The sequence below is a fragment of the Onychostruthus taczanowskii genome, unplaced genomic scaffold (assembly GCF_017590055.1).
Source record: "Onychostruthus taczanowskii isolate IOZ18803 unplaced genomic scaffold, ASM1759005v1 scaffold133, whole genome shotgun sequence".
Taxonomy (NCBI): Eukaryota; Metazoa; Chordata; class Aves; order Passeriformes; family Passeridae; genus Onychostruthus; species Onychostruthus taczanowskii.
The window spans coordinates 614,411-631,171 of NW_024498496.1; the positions used below are offsets into that span (position 1 = coordinate 614,411).

Below are 16,761 nucleotides of genomic sequence, written 5' to 3' on the forward strand. Positions count from 1 at the left end.
ATACTCTGTTTCAAAACATTCTTCATATGCCATTTAGGACCTATTTCGGAATGCAAGGAGAACAGGTTGAAAAAGATGGTGTGTGTTTTTATGTTTTTCTCTATCATGATGCATCATAAACAAGTTTTTTTTAATTGATGCAAATAATATTTTGCTTTAGGAATTCTTAATTACATCTGTAAAGAATGTCTTTGATAAAGGGTTGGCAGACTAAGCCAATTTCAGTGAACCTTTCAGAGGAAGGTTCACTTACGACACATTTCAGGGGAAAATCAAGCAAAAGAGAATTACTTTCACCATCTAATTTTAATTACTGTTCTTGGAAATCTCACATCCTCCCCCAAACACTGTGGCATCTTGCATGGAAGCTGTGTTATAATCTGAACTGAGTACTGCTGTGCTATTTTTATTCCAATGACTCCCAGTAGTAAAAAACCTGCCTTGATTTTGTACCTGAGCATTCATATTTGCTCCATCTAAGTAAACTTGGCCTCCATGTTTGTGAATGAGGTCGCACACATCTCCAATCTCCTCTTCAAATACACCGTTGGTGGAAGGATATGTGATCATGATGGCTGCCAAGTTCTCCTTGTGCTTGTCCACCTGGTGGCAGGGAGAGAAAGAATGGTCACTGAGGCTCCTAAAACTTCTCAAGAATTTATAAAAAAATACAAGTAAAGTCAGAGTGTTTTACAGATGGGAAGGAGGCCTATCAGCAGATAGTCAAAGTCACTTATAGTCAGCAAAGGATACTGAGATCCTTCCTTCAGCCATGCCTATCGAAAAAGAGTGATCTCTGAATAAATCAGAATTTTAAATCAGGGAAAAAGGCAGGTATTAAAAGGTGTGTGTATATACATATATATATATATATATATATGTATATGTATGTATACACACATATATATAGACATATCTATATACATATATACATACATACATATGGATACACATATATATGTGTAAAACAGTCTCTTCTGGGACCTTCAGATGACAAAATGAAAATCTGGCCTTCAAGTTAAGGTGAAATAATGACTATTCCCCCTACTTTCAGCCAGAGTTCTATGACAGCCATAAAAGTTTGTCCAGATGTAGAAATGTGTCCTGCTAATCCCTTGCATTGCAAGATTCAGCTGCAGTCAATATACTTAAAAGAGAGGAAAAAAGTAGTTGCCTAGCAACAACTTCCCCAGCAGAGATAGACTTGAACTTTGCTAAAAGAAGGTTGAAATGCAGTTTCAAATGCTTCACATTCATGAACATGGCTTGTTCATTTCCAGTACTAGCTGTGGACCAAGAGGGTCTGCTATAAAAGAGTCTACTGTGTACAAAGACTCTTTGAGCAAATCCTACACTAAAGATCCTCAAATTAAAAGAAATCTTACCATTGTCACATAGTTAGTGTCTGAGTGAGGGAAAAAAAAAATTACTTATCCTTTCAAAGCTTGTATTCACTATTATCGCTTTATTTTTTCTTGTAGAAGAATGTGATTCCTCTGCCAACACTATTACCTTCAGAGAAGAAGTGTTCCTTGAAAAGTAAAGATAATCAAATACTCACCATTGCTTTTAAATGAGAAATATCAATGCTCCCATTTTTATCCACTTCAATTGGCTGAATCTTCATCCCTGCCATTTGTGCACTTGCTGGATTAGTACCATGTGCAGATTTAGGAATAAGGCAGACCTTGGAAGGGAAAGAAAAAAGGAACCTAAAGTATATCTGGTTTTAAAAAATTGTAAATGTTTTATAATCTACACTCAGCTACAATTCATTACCAAAGTTTTGAAAAGAAATCCTGATGGTTCCAGCAAATTGCCTATTTTGCGGAACAATGGAACTAATTTTTTAAAGAAAATCCATTCAGGTATCAGCACTTAAATACTCATTACCAAAGTTTCATTTGCTGCATAATCATATTTAGGGATGCAATTCCAGAATATATTTCAGATACTTATATTTAAAACTTTTTTGCCTCACTCCACCTTTTTTTAAAACACTAATTTTTTTAGTGTTTTAAATTTATCAGTCTCCATATGTACAATGACTTGAAAGGAAAAACTGCCTAATTCCAAATTTCCACTACAACTTCTTCTGGCTTCCAAAGCATTTTCTTCTGTATTATATTCAAAACAAAAACTTAGACCAAAATATTTTGGCTATAGATGAGAAACTCAGAGCTATTTGCATACTTTGTACAGTTAACTTTAAAAGAAAAAAAAAAAAAAAAAACAACAAAAACTTTGAAGAGAAGGACTTCTAATTGAATAAAGGTAAGCTCTTTTCAGTCATAGGAAAGTGATGCATGTGTCAGGGTATTTTCAGATATTTTTTAAGAATTCCACCTTTTCCAAAGACAAGAAATATTTCTTCAAAAATCCCAAACAAAACAAAACAAAACAAACAGAACTCCAAAACCAACCAAAGAAAAACAAACAATAAACCAAAACAAAAACAAACAAACAAAAAACCCCTAAACAAACAAAAAAAAACCCCGAAAAAACCCAAAATAATTTTCTTCTACTTTATTTTCCTAAGAAACTGCATGATGGCTCGTGGAACTCTATCACCCACAGTGGTGCTGAGACAAATGTGAATACTTCAAAACACCAGAAACACAGGATCCCAGCGCCAGTTCCAGGAAGAACTGTGCCACATCTGTAGCCATTTTATCCGCATAGCTGAAATGCAAAGTGGCTCCAGATGGCCACCAAGGCCTGCTGGGTGCCGACATCGTGGATCACACAAAAAAGCAGGGATGTGAGCTGCCAGTTCACGTCCATCCTTTTTTCCCACAAGAGGGCACCTAATCCAAACAAAGCTAGCTAAGAAAACCTTGAGCTCTGGTTTAATTGCTTTCTCCCGCCTAGGAGAAAAAAGCACTTCAGCTGAAAGGCCAACATTTTGTGGGCTTTCTTATTTTCTTATTAATTTTTACTCTTTCCCAAGAGCACCATGATTTTCCTGTAACATTTGAAACCTGTGAAGTGTCAGTAAAGTGCGAGCAGACCTCAGGCTCTCCTGTGCAGTTCACCTCTGCGTATTTTCAGGCCACAGAAGTACCCACAGACTTTGTTTCATACCAAAACGGTGAGATTTGGAATAGGAGCACTCAGAGAAGCCTAAGGGTCTTGCATAGAACACGAGAAATGGCAGATGACACGTAGACAATCAAAAGACAGCTCTCCAAGGAATAAAATTTTAACCTGATTTCACTTCCCACTGAGTAAAACTACTCACAAAACAAAGTTTGTAACTGTAAAAAGTGGTTGCCTTCTGGTAAGTTTGATGTGATCTGGATGCAACAAAGAAACAGAGAGAAGACAACGCTCACATTCAGTTTTAGATGGTTTCCCTACACAGAGGCTACAGTTCCCAGGAGGCCAGGACAGTGATGCTTCCATTTTGAGAAGACACATGAGTCCCAAAGCCAAGGATAAAATCAGGTTCAAAGGATATGTATCCTATTGCACTAAGGACTTTTTCCCTTCTGTTTAAAGCCGGCTGTATGGATGTGTAAAAAACCAAGACCTAAGTAATCTCAGATTTCCACTAAGTTCTTTATGTGGTCCCAAAAAATGTTCCTGAAACTAACTTCCAGTGGCTTAAGTGGGAAGGTACCTATGGATAAATATTTCATGAATGCATGTTAAAGAAAAGAAAAATAGTTTTCACTATATGGAAAGGTCATCCTCATAGAATATTATAAATATCTGTGCTGGTTCTCTAACATTTAAAAGTTACTCATAATTGTGCTTATAATGAAGACACAGTGAAATGCCAAATATCCTGTTAATACAAAACCCACCAGGTCACTAAAAGAACTGTTTGCAGAGTTCAGAAAAGGACCCACAGTACTGCAGGGCAGCATTTAAAGCAGCATATGTATGCTGGAGGCAGACAGGTCTAAAGTATGACACAAGAAAATGCATTTTAACAACACACAACTGTGATTTTTAGCTTTGAATCTACTGCTACTAAAAAAATCTCACCATTTTGGTGGGAAAGAAAGCAATTGCATCAAAAACTAGAAATGGAATGAGAGAAAAAAAGTAAAAGGAACACAAAAGCTTTAAAGATAACTGAAGGTATAAAATGGCTTTTTTGAGAAGGATGGACAAATAACTAGAATCCAGCCAGGAAATGAGGATGGATAACTAGATAATAAATAATCCCGGAATAAACACATGATATGTCAACTGTGAACATGGAACAACTGTTCATCATCTTTGAGGAGTGAGAGGGTGTCAGATGAAATTGTAAATATATCTCAATTTTCTTCCTTCCTTCCTGACTTCCCAACTTCCCATAGCCTACCACATGGCATGTTGCTTGGGAATTAAAATGCCATAAGCATGACCTTTCCTGCTTTGCCCTCCTTTCCCTGAGCTTTTGTTGTTGAGCATGCCATTATATGGCACCAACATCCCTTGGCCAGCCAGGGCCAGCTGTCCTGGCTGTGACTGTCCCAGCACCTTGCTGACACCCAGCCTCCTTGCTGGGAAAGGACAGGGCAGTGGCATAGAGAGAAAGCCTTGACACTCTGAAAGCACTGTTCACCATTTGCCAAGAGATCCCTGTGCTATGAAAAGTGCTTCCTCCATCATTCATGTGAAGAAAGTTAAGTCCACCCTAGCCAGACTCAGTACAATCATCCTTCCCTGTGTCATTCTCACATCTGTAAAAACTTTTAAGATGTAACCAAGGATCCTGGTAAGAAGCATAGAATATGAAAGCCTATCTGAGGTGACAATACATGACCTAGTTTCTCTCTAGGTGAGTCCCAGATGCTGAATCAACTCCCCACTTCCCACTCAACCCTCTTCCCCACATGAATATTGACACTTACGGTTCTATGACGTTCTCCTTTGGCGTTTAAATAAGCTTTGATTGCAGCCAAGCCTGCGTACTCTCCTTGGGCTCCACTGCAAGAAGAACACAAACACTGCTACACAGCACACAAACCAGCAAGTGCCACCTCTCTGACAGAACTTCAAAACTGTCCAGCCCTAACCCTTACCCATGACCTTAAGGCAAGTGTCAGCAAATTAAACAGGGCACATTCCTAAGATAATATTACAAATGAACATGCTTAAATTAACGGCTAGGTGTAAATGAAAAGAGTAAATGACAAAGATTATGCCATTTTATAAGTTTATACTGCAGTGTTAAATCCTTCTGGTGACTGAGTGGATCCACATTTCTGCACCCAGCAGGGAACTCTGTGCTTGATTACAGCAAGGCAAACTAATATTGAAATGCATAGCAAAGTGTATATCATGAAACATAACAGGCCTTTCAGCTACAGGCTTAAAGTAAGTTCTTAGAATAAGTTCTTGCTGTCCATTTTGTATCAAAACTGCTATGGACATAAACAGGCTGCAGCAGTACTCATTAGATGCTGCTTTATTAATTTCAGTGAGCACACAGATCTCAGGCATTCTTCAGTCAAACGTAGCACACTACCTACCAGTTTCAATAATTAAACACCTGGCAGGTCTTACATCTTATTCCTATTCCAAATCTTTATTTTCAGTTCTTGGGTGGAAATATTAAAAGAAATGAAAAGTCCAAATTATTAAACTTTCAGAAGAGATGAGACAAAATAAGATACCGTAGTTTTTTTAAAAAACAACTACTTTGTAATTTAATAATCTGCCATTCAAGAAAAAATTGATTTTAGAAAATTCTTCCATTTTTGGCTTGCACATTTTCTTTGGAGATAAGTTTTTGGAATCATGTCTCAAGGTGCAAACACTCAGAAAAAAAGTTCCTACCTATTTGGCTGGAAGGAGATTTTGTCATAGCCTGTAATCTCACATAGGTCCTTCTCTAAATCCTTGAAAAGCTGCTGATACCCTTCAGCTTGGTCCAGAGGAACAAAAGGGTGGATGTTGGCAAATTCTCTCCATGTAATAGGCTATAAAAACAAAATTAACAAACATATAAAGAATGCTGTAACAAAATACTCTACAGACAACTCTGTTCTGTTAAACTCCGTGAAGGAATGAAATGGCCTTGTGGTCAATTAAGTACCAAACACCAAGTATATTGATCTGCTGGAGGCCTGGAAGGCTCTACAGAGGGATCTGGACAGGCTGGGTTGATGAGGCTAAGGCCACTCATGTGAGGTTCAGTAAGGTCCAATGTTAACTGATTTAATGTTAACCTTCTAGCTTTTTATTTTGGTAATCGGATTACACATAAAGATTTTGGGTATTATAAAGGGATTAATCCCAAGGCTTAGATGTAGCTTATAGAACACATTTTGTCCCTTTCTCTCTTGCTCTTTTTTTATTTTCTCAACAAATTATCACATCCGTTGTGATGTTTAAGCCATGGGATGATGCAAAAGCCCAGAAGATAAGGGGCTATTGTGTATGTCTCAAACACTGATGGACAGATAGCTGTGAAGTCAGCCAAGGACTGTTGATAAGAGCAGACTGTGTAAATGGGCAAGAAAGAACAGGATGCAGGTGGAGAAGGGAGCCACATGGAGGTGGAGGTAGAACACTTTCCTGGGACAACAGTCCTTGTTCTGGCTTCTGGATATACTCAGCACAACACAGTACAGCAGAAGTGCAGCAATGAGGTTGAGAAGAGGGTATGGACTGTTCACCAAAGGTTGATCCAGTGGGGGCAAATCAAGATCACCAAAGACCTCCAAAGCCCTCTGGCCCATTTCCAGAAAGGCCTAGAAGAACTGTGCATGGACTATGAATGATAATTAATTTGCATAGAGAACAAGAAACTTATCTCCAAGGTCGGGAAAACTCATCTATAAAAGGTAGAAGCCTCAGTGCACATGTGCCTAGGACCCCGGACACAACATCAACAACCCTACAACTGCCTGAAAGGAGGCTGCAGCCAGGTGGGGGTTGGTCTCTTCCCAGGTAGGAACTGGTTAGACAAGAGGATAAGACTGGATACAAAGAAAAATGTATTCACAGAAGGGGTTAACAACCATCTGAACAGCCTCCCTAAAGTACTGCCAAAGTCAACACCCCCTGAAACTGTTTATAAGAAATGTAGATATGGTGATCAGAAACAAGGTTTAGTGATGGACTCAGATGTGCCAGGATAACAGCTGGACTTAATCTAAAGGGTGTTTTCCAACATAAATGATTCTATGATTTTCAGTAACTATTTTCTAACATTTAGAATATGCTTAAACATTCTTTATTTCTCCTACTACTTAGTTTCACCCACCCTTACATAGAGCTGTGGGATCACAAGGTAAACAAAGAGGAGTTGTCTAGAATAGTATTAGTTTCACTTAGAGGAAATATACAAGAGATAAAACAATGAAGAGAAAGAGAGAAAGCAGTGAGAGAAGGGAGACAAAGGAAACTAGTGAAAGATGAAAGTGAGAAGACAACAGGAAGAGAGCAAAGGAAGCACATTCCAAGTCAACAAGTCATTTGGTAATCAAATAGCCTGGATAAAGCTCTGCTTCATGTGCTATCAGTTAGAAAAGTGAAGATATCTGGGAACTCTACAGCTGGGGAAAAGGGAATTATCCTAAGAAATTGCAAACTGAAAAAGAAGCATGAATTGTTAGTCCCATCTGACTCTGTCCGTATTTCTGAGGATTTGATTTTAAGATCTGTTGAGTAGACAGAATTTAGGTAATGCAACATTGCTTGAGGGAACAGGACTGTAATACCTAATTCCAAAAATTATTTTCATTTTTTTTTTTTTTTAATCAAGTCTTCAAAACCACATACTCTCCTACTGTTGTTGCAGTCCTACTTGTGTTTTTCAGAATGTTTTCTTAGTGGCAAAGGGAGAGGGTGACTTTAGCTACCCCTGAAACTCCTCAGGTGAAGTATTAGACCAAGAGCAGGCTTTACTTCTCCACAATGACACTTGCTAAATAGTTTACTCATGTGGATATCAAGTGAGAAAGTATTATTGCAACTTACTGTGAGTTCAGCTGAACTATTGAGCTTCATTGTGCAGGAGCCCTAAAAATATAAACACACATCAGTATTTATTGAAATACATAAACACACAGGTAAGTACATAATTTTTTGTGTTTTCTTTTTGGTAAATACCTACCAAGGGAATCATGCTGTGAACAAGGGAAATATCTTTGTTTTCTAATCTTTTCATGTACCGCACAATATTTGTCTCAGAGTGATAGCTGGAGAACACAAAACACAGTGTTTAAGGCAAGCAGATCAGCTGCACCAGCTGCTACATAGGAAAAGAACACAAAAAAGTAGTAAGACTGAGGATAGTTATTAATATATACTAAGTAGTTCTTTTCAAACTGGTACTTTAAGCTTGCTAATAGCAACACAGATTAAAAATGCTTATTATTATCTCAGTAACACTATCAGTAAATATGGAATACAAGGATACCATGATTGTACAATGCAGTAGATTAATGGAAAGACACATTCCCTCAGTGGCCATGAGTATTGCTGTTCTCATTTAAAATGAGAGGATAACAAAAAATGCTACTAAATATCTTATTTTAGAGTAATTAGTTACTCTTACAAAACTGTCCTCAACTGACTCCACTGCTGGTTTTGAAAGGAGATGTTTCAGATTCCCTAAAAAAAGCAAACATACATTCAGATTCCCTAAAAGTAGTGATCATACATTCACAAACCTGTTGAAAACCTGGTGTGTCAAGAATTTGGAAGTTCTCTTAAATGGGGTGCTAAGGATGCCTTTGGTTTCCTCACCCATACCTTCAGCAATTAGCTCCTTCAACAAAAAGAAATAGAGTCAAATATTTTCATGGATTTTTTTTTTTTGTAGTCAGTTTCCATTAGATCTAGCTTATGAACCAGTTTACCTCGATTTAGTCAGCTTTTAAGGTCAAACCCTCACCTTTAATACCAGATGTATCTGTATACACCTAGCATGACAGCAGCGATATATTAAAACTGGGTAGCTTTAATATCTCAGTAGTCCTCATCTCTAGGTATTGCTGCTGAATGCTAATGACATGCAACAAAAATTCCAGTGGGGAAAGAACTAACTGACCCCATGTCCTAACCATCACAGAAGAAGTAATACCCTAAATGCAAGGTGTCCAAGCTGACCAAAAAAACTAAGTGTCGCAACCAGAAAATGGCATTATATAAATCCTTTATTTAACACTACCTCTTTATTTAAGAGAGGATCTGAAATTCTTAATATTTAACAAATGGTCATCATACAGAAACCCACTATACAAGACCAGTTTTAGTTTTCATTAAACTCTGGAAACATTCAGATAATTTAATCCACATGACCTATTATGTACTTACAGAAGAAGACTCGCAACCAAAAATCCATAATATGTCATCTAGATCTTTCTCATTTACGGTTTCATCAAGTGATACTCCGAGCTATGGATAAAAGCACCAGTAATTACTCAAAGCTGTTTATTCTAGAGACATAGTACATATAGGTTATTCTAGAGAATAAAACATATGTTTTGATCAAGGAAAGCTTTCCAGAAACACAAAAGGAAAAAAAAAAAATAATCTACCCAACAATACTAAACCATCCAAGCCAGATGGCTCAGAAACTCTGAGACTCATGATCTCCTTTCTAGTGTTTCTAAGTGTTTTTTACTTAATAGGAAAATTGCCCATTCTCCTGTAACACCCCTTCCCCCTATTCCAATTTACAGAACATACTGCACTTTGTGAAGACTCCTTTAGTGCCAGCCAAAATTTCAGTCTGCCTTCAAACACTGCCATAGAACCTGAATTCTGGATGTCACCTTGTATTCATTCCATCATTAAATTTTAGAGTCCAGAGTCTCCCCACTCTACTCCTTAGTGGTATATTTAATATGAAAAGATTAGATAATCTTTTTAATTGGCATAAAATGAAAACACAATCATTATTTCTGGAAGTTCAGTGCATTACTTAACAAGTTCATTCTTTATATCATCTTTATAATTGATGGATGTATCTGAGCAAATTATAAGATCTTAAATAACTTTGTTCTGTTCAGCACATGTAATGATTAGAAACTTAATGAAGAAAATGTCAAACTACAAAATTTCTGAATTTATCAAAGGTTTAAAAAGTTGCTTACTCTGCCATCACTATAAATCCGAAAATTTATCTTTCTAAGAGCTGCCCTGTCCAAAACTTCTTTGACCGAGCATCCACACGTGATCGTCAAGGTATCAAAGAATAGATCATGATGTAGTTTATGACCAGCTCGCCTGAGACCTATAAAAAACAGTAAATTAATTCTATTATATGCACAGTGTATTGTTTGCTCAGGTGGCAGTTACAGAGCAATACTATGTATCTCATAAATAAATGCTTTTACATAATAAAGCAAAATACACTCCTTGTGTAAAGAGCAGCAAAATCACCATCTTTTTATTGAAATGGTGCTGTGTATGAAATGCAACTAAATCAGATTCAAACCTAAGTAATAATGCAGATTGAGTCTAGGGAAGGTAATTCTGATACACCAAATCTGACATGCAGAGTTGGTATGTGAATGCAATAAGGACAAAATAATAAGATTGGAAAGATATTAATGGATATGAACTGCCGCAGAGCTTGCCATAACAAAGTTTAGAGTCTTAGGGTTTTTTGCAGTAGCAAGAGGTCTTCTGGCTAAACTGGCAAATAAAATATGGATGTTTCTTACAGTAATCCCCTGGTTCCAAACATTCCAGTTTTGTATAGCTCCTTCTGACAGCAGTGGTAGTATTGTCAGTGAAAAAAAAGCCCTACCAGACCACATAGTCCAGATGCAATCATTATTTTCTGCTACAGATTTTGTGCTTTTCTTCAGCTATTAAGCTTTGGGATTTCAATGTTTGTAGCAGGTATGATACTCCACCAAATTTAACTGAAATATTTCTATTGCTTTAATATAATTTATTACCTTCTTTTGCTATGTTATTTATACTCTGTGCAGATTTCTGTGTGTAAACGAGGATGGTCCATGAAAAGAGGTAGATGCTGGCAAACAGCAGTTCAACAGTAACTAGAGACTCACTCTGTAGACTTCTGTTAGTTTCCCAAGAAAACAGAACAATGCCTGCAAGTTCTTATCACACAGACATCTTATTCTTGGATGTCATTACCAGAACTACACAAAAGCTATCAGCTGTGAATTTTGTATTAAAATGGCCTCACTCAAGTTGAGAGAGCACACATCAGATGGACACCCCTGCGCCTGCCCTGTAAGTTTATTTAAGATGTGTTTTTTAAGGAATAAGGATTTTAGAACATTTTTTGTAAACTTTAAGTACGCACCTTCAGCCAAGATTAGAGCAGCATTGTGTACTCGTCTTGCAATATGCCTTAGTCCATCAGACCCATGGTATATACCAAACATGGCTGACATATTGGCCAGAAGAGCCTAGGATCCAAATACAGTTCATGACATTGTTACTGTTATTGTGAGCAAAGACTACTTCAGGTAAGTTGAGTGGAAACTTTCTTTAGCACCCAGAGACAACCACATATCCTCAGCTGATGTTATAGCTACTCATCTATTGGCTACAAAATAAAAGGAGGGAAAGGCAGAATACTTTTATGAAACTATAAGGACTGATTATGAATTCAATGCTGTTTAAAATGTAATTGTTTTAGCAATTAACATGTACTTAAATTCAACTACTGCAACAAAGATGCTTAAAGACTATAAAGCAGAGGATGAGTACAAAAAAATATAGAGTATCTCCTGAATATTGACTATATAAACTTGTGTCAGTAATAATCTCTTCTCAAAATCTGTCACAACATTAAGAGCTGGAGGAAGGCAATGATAGGGGCAAAAAAAAGTTATGACCTTGTCTGGTTGGAGGTGTGTGGAAGTGTGCTGAAAATAACTACTTTGGATACTGTTGGAACTCTGGTACATACTTAATCATAGCATTTTCCTGTAAAGATACTGCTTTGGTGATGTAACATTCTTGCATCAAATCACATAGACAAAAATGTAAGTTGCGACAATTTGAGTAATTAGTTTTACAAATTAAAAGTCTATTTCTTCTGCCTTGAGTTGGAAATTTCAGATCATTGGAATTCACTTCTCCTTTATGAAGAGTTCTGTCTAGTTTATAACAAACATGCCACCATTCAAAGGTGTTTATGCTACAAGACAGATTCATGACACTGCAAGAATTCAGGACTACAATAAGGAAACAGTAAAACTCTCTTTTCAAGCAGATCCCATTATTCAAAGGACTCAAAACAAATTAACAAATACCAGAATATTTCTATGGCCTTCAATTTTCTACTAAAATCTCTCTAAAGTATAAGTAGTTCATTGTTCAACATGTTCCTTTCTAGCCATGAAAATAAAGTGTAAGTTACCTGTGCAGTGCAGATATTGCTGGTAGCTTTATCCCTCCTGATATGCTGCTCTCGTGTTTGCAAAGCAAGCCGGTACACTTCCTTCCCACTTGCATCTCTAAGCCACAAGTGAAAATGTTGCTTCTGTTACTTTAAAATTAGTTATTTATGACACAGAACTTTATGCATGCTAACCTGAAACTGGTTATCTATCCTCAGAGACAGAAGAGAGACCAAAGCATAAGTCAGGCCAGTTGCAATACCAAACAGAGCAAGACTAAAGCACCTCTAGATTTCTGTTTATATTGTGGCTGGTCAGGTAGAGCACACAGTGAAATTCTAAGCAAACTACAGGAAATTTGGTATTTGCCTTAAAATGACACAGATTATTGCAGCTATTTTAACTGAAAAATAATATAAATTAAATATTCCTAGGCTTATTGATAACTGTGAATGTTTTAGTTATTTTGGTTACTGAAGTACTTCTGGATAGCCTCTGTGACAAAGATAGGCAGTCTTCCTGGTGACAATTACTTTGCATTTCAATTATTACTAGTTTGACATCTTGCCAAAATACACAATACATCACCATCAGTGACTATTAGAAGCAGATTTTGCACACTCTCTGCATAACTACAATTTGAACTAGATTAAGTTCCTTCTAGATTATTTTGGAGGTTCACTGAATTTTCTACTTCTTTCCATTTATGTTTTATAAGATTGGATGACAGAGAAAAAGTCAGTACAGAATATGCAGAGTAAGTTAGCTTGCAAAGCCTCCTGCCATCACAATGAATCCACTCTGCTTTTGTTTATCTCTTCATCCCACAATGCCACAAGAACTATAGATAGTTCCACACAAATGGAATTCTTGAAACTTGCTTCCTCAAAACTGAAGGCAACTTTTAGTCTCACAGTTTTCAAAAAAAATAAAGTGCTCAGTACAACACCATGGTCACTTGTTGTTCACAAAGGCTGCACAAGATGGTCATAAGGTGTTTTTTATGGTCCCTTCTGTATTACCAGGATCTCTGAGGGGAGACTTTAGACAGGATATCAGGTAAAAGATTTTCAAATAAAGGGTTCATTGGAACAGGCTGCCCAGGAAGTGACAGCATCACCATCCCTGGAAGTGTTCAAAAAAGTGTGGATATGGCACTAGAGAACATGGTTTAGTGGTGAACATTGTGGAAGGTTGATAGTTGGATATGATGATCTTGGAGGTTCTTCTAACCTTAAGGATTCTACAACTCTGTGACTTCGATCTTCACTTAATGGCAGAGGGAGCCCTTACCTTGTGACACCCACCATTCTGCCCGGCATCATTCTCACTAGATTTTCCTTTACAGCAAAGAATGCTGCGTGGGGTCCCCCGTAGCACAGTGGGACGCCAAACCTCTGGGAGTTACCCAGGACAACATCTACCCCAAACTCTCCAGGAGGCTTCAGAATACAGAGGGCCAGAAGGTCAGTAGCACAGCAGGCGAGAGTCTGAGAACAGAAATGCACAAAGCAGTCAGGCTCTCTTCTAAAGGAATGGGGTTTGCATGGGAGATAGGTTTTTGAATTTAGTTTCAAGAGTTCCACATCACTTGCATGGAGCTGAAGTGCAATGGTTGCAATGGTTATGAATTGCACGTAGCTGAGATGGTATCTCATTAACATTTAGTTTCCATGAACATGACTGATGCATCAGATTGATACCTGTGTGACCAATCAAATTTACCCCGTTCTGATGAGCTCTTTCAACAAGTTCAGAGAAGTCTTCGATCTTCCCTTCAGTGTCTGGATACTGAAATAACACTCCACTGACATCCTTTCCACTGAAATCCATCTCATGGGGTAATTTGAGTTCAGTAATAACACCTGTATAACTGGAAACAAAAACATGCAGAAGGTAAAATATTCAAACCATCTCCAACCTTAGAGTGATACTTAATAAGATGTTTTCATGGACTTATATATGACTCTTTAACATACAGAGAGTTGAACATCTTAGCAGCACTAAACACTAAGAAAATTTCACGTCATGTTATACAGTACTAAAGAAGAATTGCATTCAATATCACCATCAGAAATACAGAGCAAAGCAAACAGAAAATCTTAAGATACTTGCTTACTAGTAAAAGAGAAAAATGACCAGACTGAATTCAACAGTCAAATGTACATAGCTGTGCAACAATTTAAAGGAAAAGTTAAATGTTTCCTTCAAATTATATGTTTAGTCTCTTTTTAAAGAGCTTTAATTTCTATGCAGTTATATTTGAACTAGAAGTAATGCCAAATTATAACAGACTTTTTCTTTTAGTTTGCAAAAAAGCACAGGCCAGAAATGTTAGGTCTACAGCAAAAAGGCACAGATGGAAAATGATTCAGTGTAAGGGAAAAAATATGGTGGAAAATGAAGGAAAACATTACTTTGCTCTAGTTTGGACCACTGCTATAGTTTGAGGGTGGCATCGGGCATCTACATAGAACTTTCTCCTTTTGTTGTGTCTGTTAAAGAAAAAAAAAAAGAAGATTTACATATCAATAATATATTGTTTTCCATGGAAATAAATTAGCTTATTTTCTAGAAGTGAGTTTTCCTATGTAAAAAGGCAGTTGAAAATATTAGTTATTATAACCAGATTAAGTGTAAGATTGAATGAATTTTCTGGCACGTTTGCATTAAGAAAGTTCATTTTAGACACTCAAATGAGAATCATACATGGCAAAAACTGAAGCAGAACAGGGAGCTAATTTCAAAAGCCATGGGAATGGCTCCACACATTTTTCTAAAGGAATACCACTGTGGTATTTAATACAGATTTTTCAGTGTTGCCCTGCTTAAAAAAAGAAGTGAGCCATTCAAGTAGGTAAAGGGAGATGAAGAAGATGGGTCCCTGCTTACAGCAGTGGGGATAGAACTAGGTGATCTTTAAGGTCCCTTCCAACCCAAACCATTTTATGATTCTGGTACGTTTTCTCTGGTAAGCAGAATTTTATGTCACACTGAAGCTTTGAACTAGTGAGTAGTTAGAAAACTATTTTTACACATATGAAACTATGATTACACAGTCTCTGTTGTGTAATCACCTTCCTGACACGCAGTTCTCAGTGACCTTCAATAATTTCTCGTATTTCATTTGATTTGCAAATCCTTTTCACGTGGCCCTACAACAGGCATCCACGAAAGTAGATCTGGATATACCAATAACAGTTTCACTTTTAGCAACTTAGAATTATGTACTCCACACTTTTTTAAAGCTTAATTTAATCACTGATGGAAAAAGATAATGCACATCTTCAACTTTCATGGCCACAAGAGACTCGGGCCACAGTCCATTGGATTATGTGATAAAAGGTCCTGTGCATCCCCCAGAGAAAGGCAATGGCAGGTGGGGAAGCCCAGATAACACCCTGTCCCTGCTGCTCCCAGGTGCTTCTCAGGGAAAATCAGCCCAACACAGACCCACCTCCACAAGTGCAGAGGAGCAAAGAGCCCACCGGGCAGGTGCGAACTCCAATTCATTAATTAACACAAAACCATCTGGGTGCCTGCCCCCACTTGGCAAGTAGACATTATGGAATGCACAAGAAAAGCATTTGGTGATTGCAAACATGTCTTATTATGACATGTTTAGGGGGAAAATAATGCAGTTAAGTGATTCTGCGAGCCGTAATTGTAGCAAAAGAGGAGAGTAAGGGGATAGACTGGGACAGTCACATATAAATAGTTGGTTGCTGAAGTTCTTGCACCTAACTAGTGAAGTCCGTCCTCTCTTCTTGTTAAATGCCTTTCTGATTCCTTTCATGGGTAAGGGGACTCCATATACTGTGTGTGTGTGAATGCTGCTGGAGTCAGACCACAAAGGATCCACGTTTCCATAGTGCAGCAATTGAAATTACTGGAGGGAGTGGAATGAAGCAAATGCCAGCAACTGGAGCAGCACATCAGCCAGTAGGAGCCCTTGTGTCTGTGACGGAATCAGTGGGAGCAGGTGTGTGTCTGCCAGTAGCTGGGCTGGTATCCTAGGTGGGGCAACCAGGCTCTTTCCAGTATGTCCATGTCTCTATTGTGGGAGACAGGGGAGGTGGGCACAGCACTGTGGGATGTGGACTCATCAGGGTGAGAGAGAGGGATCCCTTCCTGGCATCCTGGTAGAACTCCTCCTTCCAGTGCAACCCAGGAGACTGTTTGCCTATTCGCCACAAATAAGTACACACTGCTGGATTGTGTTCAATCTGGTGTCACCCAAGCCCCCCAAAGGCCTTTTCAGAAAAGCTGCTTTCCAGCCTGCCAGACCCCATCATGTACCCCACATGCCAGGGATTGCTTCTCCCCCAGCTGCAGACTTTGCACTTCCCCTTGTTGACCATCATAAAATTCCTATCAACCCATTTTCTCCTGTCCAAGTCCCTCTGGAAGGCACCACGACTCCCTTGTCCATCATCTGATCCTGAAAGTTCTGCATCATCAGCAAGTTTGCTGAGAATAC

General features: G+C 38.0%; 1 protein-coding gene across 1 annotated transcript in view; it reads right to left on the reverse strand.

Annotated features, from left to right (window-relative positions):
* GLDC (glycine decarboxylase) overlaps positions 1-16,761 on the reverse strand; it is a 39,229-nt gene that overhangs the window by 7,085 nt on the left and 15,383 nt on the right. Inside the window, exons 5-18 of the mRNA XM_041396984.1 lie at positions 14,699-14,776; positions 14,007-14,154; positions 13,575-13,771; positions 12,302-12,398; positions 11,237-11,342; positions 10,050-10,189; positions 9,268-9,348; positions 8,622-8,719; positions 8,063-8,147; positions 7,927-7,968; positions 5,779-5,921; positions 4,851-4,926; positions 1,562-1,687; positions 454-603 (exon numbers count right to left, since the gene is read on the reverse strand). Of these exons, the coding sequence (XP_041252918.1) occupies positions 454-603; positions 1,562-1,687; positions 4,851-4,926; positions 5,779-5,921; positions 7,927-7,968; positions 8,063-8,147; positions 8,622-8,719; positions 9,268-9,348; positions 10,050-10,189; positions 11,237-11,342; positions 12,302-12,398; positions 13,575-13,771; positions 14,007-14,154; positions 14,699-14,776 (1,567 nt within the window). The remainder of the gene's footprint in view (positions 1-453; positions 604-1,561; positions 1,688-4,850; positions 4,927-5,778; positions 5,922-7,926; positions 7,969-8,062; positions 8,148-8,621; positions 8,720-9,267; positions 9,349-10,049; positions 10,190-11,236; positions 11,343-12,301; positions 12,399-13,574; positions 13,772-14,006; positions 14,155-14,698; positions 14,777-16,761) is intronic.